Raw genomic sequence first — 14780 nt, forward strand, 5'->3', positions numbered from 1 at the left:
AGCGATCCAAAGGGGGAGGGGAGAAGGTGCGAGGAAGTCTGGAGCTGCAGGGCCGACATTAGAGGGAGTAAGAGTTGATGGTGCCGCAGGGTCCCGCGGGGGGGGGGGGGAGGAAGGAAGGAAGAAGAGGAACCGAAGCATGGCAATTGTGGGGAAGTGCAGAGCTGCAGGGAAGAGTGTTGCGGTACCCAGCTGGAGGGAGAAGGAAGATGAGGGAGGGAATTAAAGGAGATGCCAGGGCTTGGAGCGTAGGAGGAAGGTATGCCAGTCTAAGGGAAAAGGAAGGGGGAGATGTGAGAGCATGGAGGGGGAGCGAAAGATGGAAGAAAAGGAAAGGAGAGAGATGCCAGAGAATCAGGGAAGGGGAGATACCAGACTATGAGGAGAGGTGTGGGAGAGGGAAGGCGAGGAGAGAGATGCCAGACCAATGGGGTGAAAGGAGAGATGGAAGGGGGAGGCATACAGTTTCTGGAAGGGGCATAGAAGGAGAGAAGATGCCATATAGGGGAAGAGAGAGGGCAGACAGTGGATGGAAGGAAGAGAGTTACAAGAAGATGAGGAAAGCAGAAACCACAGAAGACAAAGGTAGAAAAAAATTTCTATTTATTTATTGCTTTAGGAGACATGTGTCACTGTTTCTGTGAAGCATTGTATGCAGAGTCCAGCTTCTTGCTGGTTCAATTTAACCTTTGTCTATGTATTTTTATTTTATCCCCCCTTTTACAAAACTGTGAAGCGTTTTTAGCACCAGCCTTGGTGGTAGCAGCTCTGATGCTCAGAATTTTATGAGCATCAGAGCTGTTACCTCCGTAGCTAAAATCCACACTACAGTTTTGTAAAAGAGGGAGGGGTTAGTTTGTGATTACATATTCCTTACTAGGCGAAGGTGTTTTCTGTGTTCTGTGTGTTTTCTGTTAGGATTGACGGTGTAGGATTGATCTGTGCTGGTCTGGCTTGTTTAGTTTTACAATGGGTGTATTGATGTACTGCTCACTGCAATATGTAAGATGCTGCCTTTTCCTAGGTACTCATGTGTGACGTGTGGTTTGTTACTAAAAATCATGTTTTTCTTACAGATGGGGGGGGGTGCCAAAAAATGATGGGCCCCGGATGTTACATATGCTAGGTACGCCACTGTATGTAAAGATACCAGAAAGCTGGCGTAGCAAAAACTTCTAAGTTTTGAGTATTTAACCCTCCCACAATCTCACGGGCACTCGTTTCAAGTTTATTGAGATTTTGATTTAAACGCAATATCAAATATTTTCAATGCGTATAACAAAAATAAATTTGGGGAAATAAATAAAACCATTTGAACCAGTGTTCCCGCTAAGCTGCGCTGGCGCACAAAATATTACATCGCAGCGCACACGTTTCTCGTCACAGCGCACAATCGGAAGAGGCGTACGGCAGATGGCAGGGCGGCGAGAGGAGAATCGGGCGAGTTGGCTCATAACTTGCTGGCGCCCGATATTTTTGGCTCACGGTGAAAAAAGTTTGCTCACAACACCCGCCCGCTTAGAGGGAACACTGATCACAGGTTAAATGTAACACAAGCTTTATCAGATAGGCTCAGAGTTCAACACAAAGAAGTTAAGTCCAGACATAAGAAAGGCTTGTTCTGTCCTGCAGGTTTGCAAAGCTTTCAACCTCTCCATAGCAGACTAATCATGTAAGAAAACCTGTCTTACCTTCAGGCAATAAAGCACTGAAACGCTCTTCACCAGTTTTGGGATCCATCCTGGTAGCTCCTTTCTTTTCCTTCAGGCCTCTCTGACTTTCCTTAACCTCATGCTAGTATACCTCTTGGTTGAGACCTCATCCTGCTGGCTAGGGTTCCCTGCTCTGGCCTTGTTCTGGTGACCAGATCCACTGAGCATTTCCAGCCCTGAATGAAAAGCTATCTTTTATTACTATACTATACTAGAGGCTTATATCCTGTCAAATCCCTTAGAAAAGGTGCAAGGCAGGTAACAAAAGAGACCAAAGCATAACAGTGGTACAACTATAAAAAGAAAGTTATTGTGACTTATGTAAAACTATCAAATCAATCTCCTAAATTCAATAAAGAAGATTTTAAAAAATGAATATCATGCGAAAGATTTCAAATTCTAATGGCATGAAAAACTAAGGCTTGACCATATAGCAATCTATGTTTTACACCTTTCAAAGATGGCAGCTGCAAAATAAGACAATCCATACGTCGACTCTTAAAAGAAGTTCCTCAAACATAGGTGCCAGAAATGTAGGGGGTAACATGATGTGAATTCTGTATTGCTTTAAATCTAATAAATATATTTACACAAATAAATAGACTGAGTGACATTCTATTTAGTTAAAAGTTCTGTAGCATAAAGTGGAATAAATGAAAGTTTACACTGACAATTTCAGTGCAAAAATTATCCTGGACTTATAACTAGGGAAAAGAATACCTTTATAAGTCCCTGCAGTTCACCCCTCTGCTGCCTTATTGAAAATGAAGGATAAACAAATCTTAGAAAAATAGCAAGCAGTACAAAATATATAATAATGATTATAAATATATATATATTTATGTACCAGCACACAATTGGTATATGTAAATACTTGTAATCAATAAATAAAACTAACCACACCACACAATATGTATACTGTATAATGTTACAATACTAAGATTACCTGAGAAGATTACATAGCAGCAAATGTATGACGTAGGCTAATTACCACAATCCCGTGACTAACCTTGCAAACTCTTGGTCTGAGCCCGAGTCTCAAGTTCTACAGAAAAATCTGCATTATATTTCAAAAATTGAGAAGACTGTACCTGATAGGATCTATCCAGATTCTATAATGCTTCCCATATTGACTTCATTGTTACCTCTGCCGATGAATCCAACACCGGGGTTTCTCCAGAAGGCATCAGAGATAACTTCCCCACTTCAGGGGCTGCAAAAAAAGCTCCCTGAACACCTGCCTCAACCAATCCACTTGGCGAGGAGACGGCAGCAGGAATCCCTCTCACAGAGACAGCTAAATCAGAAGCAAACACCTCCTGCTATACCATGCTTCCCGATGCCTTTGCACTTCCCAGTCGCAGGGGTGGCATACAAATCTCAGGGCTTAATGATGCCCCTTCCAAACTAAACTCTGTGATATTCATGGAGCTGCCTAAAGTTCTAGCCGATGTGCTCATCTGTTCGAGGCTGCAATTTTCTAACATTGACTGCCTCATTTGGGGTGGAAGCCTGAACCAAGGGGTAAGTTCAAATCTTCCCCCTTCTCTTCCCCATTGTAGACAGTGCCGTTGAAGAGGGTAGCCATCTTCCTGCTCACCTCTTCAAACTGCCATTTTCACTATATGTATTTATAGGATTGTTAGGGTTTTGTTATAATAGGAGGCAACTAAAAACACACTTATTTGTTAAATATTGGGGTAACTGATTATTTTTTTTAATTCAATTGTATATCCTACTTTTTGTAAACCACATAGAACTTCACGGTCCTGCGGTATATAAGCTGATTGTTATGTTATGTTAGGAAGAATCTTTTCCATGGCGTCAGCTGCTAAGGAAGACTTATTGAAATGGTTTTGGAAGTGATACACTGTAAAATAGTGCCTCATTTTATACACAATACAGTGGTGCCTCACACAACGAACTTAATTCGTTCCAGGAGCAAGTTTGTTATGCGAAAAGTTCGTTATGTGAAACGAGTTTTCCCATAACAATACATGTTAAAAAAAATAATTCGTTCTGCAGCATAAAATATGCTAAGATGACATAAAAAAAGATAAATTTGTCAAAATGGTGGTCTTGCTGAGGCCAAACTCTTTGACGAGGTCACACTGTTTTACCCCACATTCACTCCTTCTAATTATTTCCCGTTTCATTTCAACAGAAATCACCTTCCTGCTTTTTTTAGAAGCCATGATATATAAAAAATATTGAGTTTATCTTAAAAGGACGACTGTATACAGTGAGAGAGGGCAGTTAAGCGCAGTGACTAACGACTGCCTGCAGTGCCTGCGCGGAAGGATGCAATACATCGGCAGCTCGGGCGACTTCGTTGTGTGAAACGAAGTTTGTTGTGTGAAACGAAGTTCGTTGTGTGAAACGAAGTTCGTTGTGTGAAGTTCGTTGTGTGAAACGAAGTTCGTTGTGTGAATCAAGACATGAAGTTCGTTGTGTGAAGCGTTCGTTGTGCGAGGCGTTCGTTATGCAAGGCACCACTGTACATGTATTGATATAGGAAGGTTTACTAAACACCACAGCTGACAAACTCCAGGACCAGTTACAAAGAATATACATTATATATAGACTAACAAACTAACCAATTAACCCACCCTCCTCCACTCCAACAAATGCTCAAAAGCAGAACACTCTCAAATCCTGATACTACCACAAGGAATAATGCATGATTAATCTCAACAAACTGACCAGCTACCTGCATACTCCAAACACCCACAAAAAAAAGGAAGATATGTCTTGAACTGAAACTGAATAAATGTGGAATTAGATGTAACCTTGAATGGAGTTTATTCCCTAGTGCAGATACCTCTAGAGACTCCAAAGGATTAATAGGGCAGAAGACACTACAGGGATTCAAAGAAGGTTTGGATAAATTCCTGAAGGATAAGGGGATTGAGGGATACGGATAGAAGTAGTGATAGGTTTTTTAGGATGAGGCAGGGAACACTTGACAGGTCATGGACCTAATGGGCCGCCGCGGGTGCGGACCGCTGGGCGCGATGGACCTCTGGTCTGATCCCGGTGGAGGCAACTTCTTATGTTCTTAATCTACTAAGCAATACCAAGGGCCTGTTTTAAAAAGCCGCGCTAGCGGCTGCTGCATGGTAACAGCCCCAAAGCCCATAGAGATTTAAAGGGCTTCGGGGCTATTGCCATGTGGCTTTGTAAAACAGGCTGCAAGTCCAGGGGCCATCAACTTTCTCATACCCATAGAAAGTAAATATTTAGTTGAGTAGCTAGTGCTGCCCGATTCAAGGAAAAAATTTTTTGATTCGATTCTGCCTATTGAATTGATTTTTCAATTTGATTCGATTTTTCTGCCCAAGTGGGCATTTTTTATTTATTTTTTTTTTTTTTCAAACATCCTGGCAGGTTTTTTTTTGTGGCCTTTCCACCCATCCATTTTTCCTCTCCAACTTCAAGTTTTCAAGTTTCAAGTTTTATTAGGATTTTATATACCGCCTATCAAGGTTATCTAAGCGGTTTTACAATCAGGTACTCAAGAATTTTCCCTACCTGTCCCGGTGGGCTCACAATCTATCTAACGTACCTGGGGCTATGGAGGATTAAGTGACTTGCCCAGAGTCACAAGGAGCAGCACGGGGTTTGAACCCACAACCCCAGGGTGCGGAGGCTGTAGCTTTATCCACTGTGCCACACTGGAAATGTGATATAAACAAAATAAACAAAAAATACTTTTCCTCTCTCTGTTAGTCCTAGCTCACCCTCGCAGTCCAACACCAGCTTTGGCAGTATATACATTTCAAATCTGACATATTGTAATCATAAAATAGAAATTAAAATTATTTTTTTTCTACCTTCCACCGCTATATCCAACATTTGTTTCTTTCCCGCTGTCTATCATCTCTCTCTCCCCTTGCCTTGTGCCCTGGGTCAAACCTCTCTATTCCCCTTCATACAGCATCTTTCCCTTCCTCCCCTCCATTATGATGTACAATATTTCTCTCTCTCCCCCCATGCACAATCCCTCCCTGCCCTCCACCCTATGTCCAACATTTCTCCCTCTCTCTTCTCAATGTATGTCTTCCTGCCCCCCCTCCTATATGCAGGATTTCTCCCTCTTACCCCTTTCTACTTTTTCTCTCCCTTCTTCTCTACCCCAACAATTCTTCTTCTCTTTCCCCATGTGCAGCATCTTTCCTCCCCTCCCACACATTCCCCTATGTAGCAGCTTTCCATCCCTCCTACCATCCCATCCCCCTGTGCAGTAGTTTTCTATCCCTCCCTCTCATCCCTCTGTGCTGCAGCACCCCATCAACTCTCCCAGCGTGAGACCTGACATACCTCACAGGTCTCCTAAAGCAGCTGCCATGGCAGTGGACGGTCAGCTGCAGCATCGCTCTGAACGGGCTGCTCGCGGCCTACCTCACTAGAGCTTCCTTTGCCACATCATCAATGACAGAGCAGAGGGAAGACCCTGGTGGGGCAGGCCATGAGCAGCCCATTCAGAACAATGCCGCTGCTGACCATCCACCACAGTTGCTTTAGGAGTCCTCAGAAGTATGTTAGGTTTCACTAGGGGGAGGGCGGTCACTGAATTGGTTAGTCCAATTTTCTCGGATAACGAATTGATTCGAATCCCTTCACTGAAGTGAATCGGTGAATCAATTCAAATCGGGCAGCACAAGTAATAGCAACCTAATGTGGTCATGATACCTTAAATGTTAACATCAACCCTTTAAAATAAATTCTCAGATACATAGGGAGCTAATGTAACACAGCCAACACAGGAGCAATATGTTTTCAGTACAAAAAAAACACTTGTTTGTTTTTTGGATTACCTTTTCAGTTATCAGGCTTTGCAGAATCTGCCACCGCCTGTTCATTGCCCCAAGCTGTTCGGCAAAGTCAGTCTTGTCACTGCGCTTGCTCTCCACATCCTGACTGCTGATCTGCAGCACTGACTGGTTCACAAAATCCACTGTCAATTGCTTGCAGTTAATATCAATCTTAAAGCCCTAATAAGTTAGAACAGAAACATATTAGTCATCACTTCTTTATTGCGATTACTACAGAAACTAGGCATGATTAGGCCGATATTCAGACCATGGGCATAATTGACACTAACTACAGATATTCAATGGCAGGCTGTTTCCGATGACCAACACTGAATTTTCAGTTTATTTTTGGCTGGCGTAAAGTTAACTGGCTAAACAATATTCAGCACTGACTGGCTAAGTTTATAGTGGTCAAAAGATAGGACTGCTATTTGTGCAGCCCAATTTGGCCGTTAACTTGGCCAGACAGTGTTGAAAATTGCCGGTTATTGTGTGATATAATCAGTTAATTTTAGCTGCTAACCACAGTCAGTGGAGTTAACCAGTTATCTTGTGCTGAATATTCACATTTAGCCAGTGAAGCACCTTTTAACCAGTCAGCACCATTTCTGTCCAATTAAATAGCACTGACTATCAGCCAGTATATCAGCATGCGTACTTAGAGATTTGTGATTCCTGGCTCCGTGAGGTGTGCCTCCGTGCCGAATTCAATTTTCGAACACGGAGGCAGGCCAGAACACGGAGCAACTCCCCCCCCCTCGCTGTCACTCACTGCCAGAGTGCCGCCTCAATGCTGCCGCTGATTCAGAGGGGGGGGGCACAGGCGCACCTGCCAGCATCTTCTTCTCACCCTCCTCCCTCTTGCCTGCTCACCCGCCCGCCGAGGCTCCTCTCTCGAACGGGCTGGGGACCGCAGCCAGCCGCCGATCGCCTCCATGAGCGAAGTGAGGAGGAGGTCCATGCCCGACCCCGGCTCTGCCTTGCACTGGCTGCACGGCCAAGCTGCTGCCGTTGCTGCTCCGTGCAACCCCGGCCTCCTCCTCCTCCCGCAGATGTGTGCGCACAGATGGGCGGGCGTCCCGAAGAAGGAGGCTGCTGAAGCAGGAAATGCACGAAGCTTCCCCGGGAGGGGGGGAGGAATGGCAAGCGACGGCGAGGAGGGAGTGGGAGCAGGCCGCAGAGGCTGTTGGTGCCTGCAGACCGCGGCGGCTTTAGGCGGATGTCGGTGGAGGGCAGACAAAAAGAACAGAGGTAAGGGTTGCTGCTGGACATGGAAAGAGGTGCTGATGGACGGGGGGAGGGGGGCAAAAAAAGGAAGGGAGGCCTACTGCTGGACAGGGTTGACCAAAAAAGAGGTGCTGCTGGACAGGGGAAGAGGTGCTGATGGACAGGGGGGCAGAAAAAGGAAGGGAGGCCTACTGCTGGACGGGGAGCAGAAAAGAGGTGCAGAAAAAGGAAGAGAGGCATACTGCTGGACAAGGGGAGCAGGAAAGAGGTGCTGCTGGACAGGGGAGAGTTAAAACAAAGGGATAAGGGGAGCAGTGAAGGGGTGGTGGTGGACACAAGGGAAGAAAAAGGAAGGGAGAATGGACAGGGGGAGCAGGCAAGGGGTGGTGGTGGACAGCTGAGGAAAAAGAAAGACAGAAAGAAAGAAATACAGAAATAGGCTAAGGAGAGAGAGAGAGAGAGAGAGAAAGAAATACAGACACACACACACACATATTCTAGCACCCGTTAATGTAATGGGCTTAAAGACTAGTGTCAGAATAATACCTATAAAATATCTAATAAACACATATCAGAACATTCAAATAACATCAATATGACACTAATGCTTTTCTGAATTGAAGATTGTTTTCCCCTTATTCCTATTTATGGAGTAAATTAATACATTTCCTCAGAGAAAGAAAATAGGAAACTCTTTTATTATATCTGTATCAAAGTTTTACCTGTTTAGGTAACTGAATTATTATAGGGCAGGAAATGAACATCTGTAAAATCATTTGATATGACTTGGCTATTTTTATCCAGGACCATTTCCAGGTATGTTATTAGACTACTCATTCTATACTTCTCATTCACGGAAACCCCTTTCTTAGCCTTCATTACCACCCTTGTTCTTGTAAGAAAAGAGAGGCAAGGGTGGTAATGACGGCTGAGAACGGGGTTTCCTTGAAAAAGCTGTAGAAATACATAGATTCTATGTCAGGGAATCTGCCCCTGCTGTTAAACTTTTAAGATGAATATTGCCTTTCAATGTTATAAATCTTGAAAATCATGAATAAGTTGTGAATAATAGATAAACAATAATACATTGTCATAGAATTAATATAGAAATTTGATCGATGAAGAAGTTGGTACTTATAGGGTGATGTCATTAGTTCAGTCTTTCTCAACCTCCATCTGCTGGTAGGAGAAAGTATACTCATGCGTCTGGACTGGTCTGATAAGGAATTATAAGTTTCAGTAGTAGAACACATACTAAGCATGTGAGATCAGATGAATTGACATACTACAAATATTAAAGCTATTTTTTAAAACTCTGCCTCGATCTGAAGAATCGTACCTTATACTTCTGCAGGTATTCTAAAATAGCTTCATATCCCACTATATTCCTGATTTTATCTTCATCTTCCTGAATGATGTTTTCCATGAAAGCAATCCAGCTCATGACCTCTGTGATGGCATGACGTGAAGGTAGCTTGTCCATCTGGAGCTATTAAAGAAATGAGGAGTTAGTGAGAAAGCAATTGTATTTATCCCCTTGGCCAAAAGTCATCTGAAAAAAGCCAATAAAACTGACGTGAGGAACTCAACTCCTCATGCCTCTTATATGTGTAGTTTTACAAAATCTAGCACTTATATGACTATTTTGAGGCATTTGCAAGCCCAACATCCCAAATGAAGCCGCTATTCTTTTTGCATATTTGATATTTGGTAAAATAATTATCCCATTGTACACACTCACAATCATCAATAATTATCCCATTGTACACACTCACAATCATAATGTACTGAATGTCCTTTACAAAAGGCTCCATATTCAGCAACTTTAAGTAAAATGCCTATTAAGAAAAATCTTAAAACATCCCAAATAGAATGTTCATTTTCTGACCTAGACATCCAATCTAAAATAGGGCTTCATGTGCATAGAATTGAACTTTTGAATCAACACACTATGTTTTAAAAGGTGCAAGGTCTGTAATGAATTTTATTGTACTGTAGGCTGTTTCAATATACATTTAGTGATAGAGAAATCAAGCAAGTAGATCAAATTTTAAAAAAAAAATAATAACTGGGTAATTTCTTTATGAAGAAAAAATAGTGCATTTATTGCAGAGGTGAGCTTATAAAAATTGCCCTTGCAATGCTTCATCAATCAGCACAATAAACACAAGGAAAGGGGCAAAGATCTGCCATAAATAGAGCAACAAACCAGAAAACAGTTCAATCTATTATAAAGAATCCAATTTATTGAAACAATGATCTAATGTGGTCAAGTTTCACTCACAGGCTGCATCAGGTATAACAACTGCAGGGAAATACCATCCAACAAACCCTCCTTGCTAGCGAGCACTTCTCTCTACACAGCAAATCAGAACATCCTTCTTCAAAATGGCAACATGATGTATAGAAAGAAGTGATCGCATTCCCCTTAAGTTGTTACCCCTGACACAGCCTGGGTGAAATGTGGCCATGTTGAGTCATTGGTTCAATAAATCAGACTGCTTTCTGGTTTGTTGTTCTTGTGATATATCAGACATGCATTCTTTTGACTAATGAACAAAACTAAACAGGTTTTACATTGCCAAGGCTGGAACCCAACTTTGCATGAGAATTAGAGAATGACACGGTGAAAAAATTGGTCCCCGTCACCGCCCCGTCCCCGTCTCACCATCCTCTGCACCGCCCCGTCACCGTCATTCCCTTCACCGCCCCGTCACCGCCACTGCCACCCCATTCACCGCCCCGTCACCGCCACAGCAACCCCATTCACCGCCCTGTCACCGTCACCGCTGCATACATAAAAGCCTCAAACGGGTACGATTTTATATACTTTTCTAATATCTCCCCTATGTATCTGCCATTGCCCCCCCCCCCGTGTCCATATACCATCCCCATGGCATGTCCCCTTTTTGTCTCTGTCCCTATGCCCCATGCACATAATTTCCCCTCTTTCTGTTACCTTCCTGTGTCCAGATTTCCCCTATCTTCCTCTTCCATACCAGTGTGTCTCTTCTTTTCAACCCCATCTAGCTTTTTTCCCTCTTTCTTCCCCCCCCCCTGCTTCTAGCATCTGGCTCACCTGCCTGTCCTTCCCTTTCTTTCCTGCTGTGGGTTTTTCTTTCCGTTTTCATCACCTTGGCCCAGAATCCTTTTCCCTTTCACTCCCTCCTTACAGTCTGAGCCGGGAACACGGGTGATCGCAGGGTCCTCGCAGCCCCCACCCGCCTGCCCAATCGATCCTAGTGTTTAGCCAGTTCTCTCCCTTCTCCTCACCTTAATTTGCAGGTTTCTTTTTCAGCGACCTGCACGCTTTCCCAAAGAGCCGCACATGCGCGGCTGCTCAGTGTTCAATCTTCTGCTCTGCTGCAACTTCCTGTTTCCGGTTGCGTCAGAGCAGAAGATCGAAACTGAGCAGCAGCGGCTCTTTGATAGCGTGCGGGTCGCCGAAAAAGAAAATCTACAAACTAAGGTGAGGAGAAGGGAGAGAGCTGGCTAAACACTAGAATCGATTGGGCAGGCGGGTGTGAGCTGCGGGGACCGCGCGATCCTTCATGCCTCACTGCGGGGACAAGACCCATTCACCGCCCCGCGGGCGGTGAATGGCCTTGTCCCCGTCGCCGCAGCGACTGCTAGTTTTCTTCCCCGTTTTCGGCGGTGACCCGCGGCTAAAATGCGGTGGCCGCGGGTAAACCGCCACCGTGTCATTCTCTAATGAGAATATCTCGCTGCTGCTCCATCCCACCTGATGTAGTTTCTCCTGTACAACTGGGATGTGTGTGAGTAACTCGGTCCACTGGCTATCGATCTGGGTTAACCCTGAGCGCAATGCTGCTGTATCCACTTTTTTCAGTTTAAGGAGCTGGTTCCCTGTGCTTATGACGGAGGATTTCAAGGATGACTTGGCATCAACTTCTTTAGAAAACTCCTGTCAAAATAACAAGAAAAAAAACAAGGCATATCTCAGTATTTTTTTTTTTACCTCATAACTTTTTCACACAGTATATTAAATAGAATGGCATTTCAGCACTCATAGACATATGTAGAGTTAATTTACAAAATGAAAGTAAGAAAACTTAAATCGTTTCAAATGAACATAGAATACTTCTAGCAGGAAACGCTTCAGGCTTTTTTGGTCCACTTTTACAAAGCCACGCAGCTAAGCGCCACACGGCAAAAACACTCCAACACCCATCAAATCCTACGGGTGTTGGAGCATTTACAGTCCCTGCCCACGCTGCAAGCTTTAGTAGAAGCGGAAGTTAGTGTATAAATTCTCTCACATTCACAAACACACACTGGTCAATATTCAGCCAGTGGCAGTCAGAGCTTTTTTATTTAATTTATAATATTCTCCTCCCCCCCCCCAATAAAGGTACAACATTAACCCTCTCTTTTACTAAGGTGCGCCAACCGATTAGCTAAATGCTAACGCATTCATAGACTAACATGCACGTGTTAGCATTTAGCGTGCACTAAATCGATTAGTGCACGCTAATCGGTTAGCGCACCTTAGTAAAAGAGGGTCTAAGCATTCTTCAAGAAAACAATCCAGTCCACATCACAGGAGTATGAGAAGATAAACTAGGAAACTAAACAATCAGAATAATCAAACTATAAATTACATTCAAGCTGGATTACACTAAAGGTGATGTTACATTCTTACCACTCATGATAAAGTTGATTAGCTTCCCTATCAAATAACAGTTTTTCCAGTTGATCACCAGCTAAATTAAACCTGGATAACCGATTTTAATTTTTCTGTAAATTTGCTTAATAATTTGTGATAAACGATTGAATTAAATTTTTAATAAAACTTGAGCAGACAACAGCATTGAATATCTAGGCCTGACTGGATTGCTCTTGGCTGCTGAAATTTATGTGGGTGCTAGATTTAGGTCCCAACTGATATTTAGCCAAGACTCATATAAGATACTTATACGGGTTCCAACTGAATATTGGTTGGGACCTGCATAAGTGGATCCACTGTCATTAAGTAACTCCAATTCCCTCCCCTCCCTCCCCACACAAGCTTCAAATCCCCCTCCTGCCTCTCCCCCACCCCCCGAAGCAGCTCTGTCCCCCCTCTGCAGCAGCTCCAATTTTTCCTCTCGCCCCCACCAAAGCAGCTCCTGTTTGAGAAAAAAAAATTACAAATTTGGGCCCTAAATTGTTTTTGTTTTTTTTTTTACAAAAGTGTATTGCATGAATGTTGAAAAATCAAAGAAGAGAGAAAGAGTGAGGAAAGGAGGCAGTGAAATATAAAAAGTGTGAAAGAAGATGATATATCATACCATCTGTACCTGCACCCACCCCCCATTTTGAAATTTCTTCTACTCATGTTTCATGTGGGAAATTCAATAATCCAATTTTTTTCTAGGTATGGGGAAAAAAAACAACAACACACAGACAATTGTAGCTCCTGTTCTTCCTTAAATTGTGCATAGAAAAAAAAATATTTTAAAGAAAGAACCATCTTCTATAAGGCAGAACACCTGGCCATCGTATTTTGTTGTAAGCAAGAATAGTAAATACTTCTGAGTGACCCACCAGAAAGGCATTCAGGTGATCCCGCACTGTTTCTAGCTCTTGAGGGACTGTCACTGACTGCTGGTTCCAGAACGCTAGTCTGTCCATCGTGGACTGCAACCAATGACTCAGCTTAGCAGATTCACTCTGGTATCTGCAAAGGCATTAAAGAGGAAGAGAGTGAGGCCAACCCTGTGACTGGTTTTTGTCTTTGAGGTTTCTTCTCATTCCATTATCGCTAAAAGATGTTCTAATTTTGGGCCCACCCAAAACACACCTCCAATATGCCCCCTTGCTATGTGGATGAACTGCAGTGTAAAACATCCAAAATCTGCCTTTTGAAAATCACACTTTAGATGTTTGCGGCAGATGGGAATTTTTGAGTATTTTGAGATATCCATCTGCTTCAAAAATGAGGCCATAGGCTTATAAAATCAGGCACTTATGGGTTTAAATAGTAAAATTATGTTTCATATATATATGTAGTACTACATGTACATACAACCCCCTAAATTTTTTAAAATTTATATATGTTCATCTAAGAACAGATAGTATATAAATTTTAAAAATTATAAAATAGTTTTCCCTGTTGCATGTGCATTTTTGGCTACGCTGTATATATTCTTTTTTTTTTTCCATTCTTTTTTATTTTCTAATTTTTCATAAAGTGTACATAATAATAAATTACAATTGATAAATGCATATTATCACTTTTATATCTAATACATTATATATCTGAATTTGATTTTCCCCCTCACCCTCCCCCCTCCCTTTCATTACTTTAATATAATATTTTAATTTTCAAATTTTTATAAAAAGTATACAACATATTAGAATACAATTGATAAATATTCAATAACTTTTTTATATCTAATACAATATAATCTAAACAATTTTTGTCCCATTTCCCTCCCCCCACCCTTTTATTACCTTTTATTCATACGTTACATTTTGTATAATATATTATAACATACTATGTATAAATTAATTTTTCTTACCCCCCCTTTATGTGTGTCATAAAAAAAGATCCTTAAAAGAAGAAAAGAAGAAGAAAACATCATATTATTTATTCATTACAGTATTTTGTCAATGGCCCCCATATTTTTATAAATTTATTATATGTCCCCTTTTGTATTGCTATTGTTCTTTCCATTTTAAAAATATGACATATTGTATTCCACCAAAATGTGTAATTTAGGTTGTTGTAATTTTTCCAATTGTTAGTTATATGTTGAATGGCAACCCCTGTCATAATTAATAAAAGCTTATTATTTTCTGGTGAAATTTGACTTTTTATTCTCATCATTGTTCCAAATAAAATTGTATCATATGATATTGCAATATGATTTTCCATTAATTTATTAATTTGTGGCCAAATTGAATTCCAAAAAATTTTAATATAAGGACAATGATATAATAAATGATCTAATGTCCCTGGTTCTAGATTACAGTGCCAGCATCTATTAGACTTAGAACTGTCTAATTTTTGCAAACGAGTAGG

The 14780-nt window shown here is 41.9% G+C and overlaps 1 protein-coding gene across 1 annotated transcript in view; it reads right to left on the reverse strand.

Moving 5' to 3' along the window:
* The window catches only part of SYNE1 (spectrin repeat containing nuclear envelope protein 1), a 994076-nt gene that overhangs the window by 229225 nt on the left and 750071 nt on the right, over positions 1–14780 (reverse strand). The window contains exons 108-111 of the mRNA XM_033936910.1: positions 13301–13433; positions 11496–11678; positions 9093–9242; positions 6530–6706 (exon numbers count right to left, since the gene is read on the reverse strand). Coding sequence (XP_033792801.1) covers positions 6530–6706; positions 9093–9242; positions 11496–11678; positions 13301–13433 — 643 coding nt within the window. The remainder of the gene's footprint in view (positions 1–6529; positions 6707–9092; positions 9243–11495; positions 11679–13300; positions 13434–14780) is intronic.

This window comes from Geotrypetes seraphini, chromosome 3 (assembly GCF_902459505.1).
Source record: "Geotrypetes seraphini chromosome 3, aGeoSer1.1, whole genome shotgun sequence".
NCBI lineage: Eukaryota > Metazoa > Chordata > Amphibia > Gymnophiona > Dermophiidae > Geotrypetes > Geotrypetes seraphini.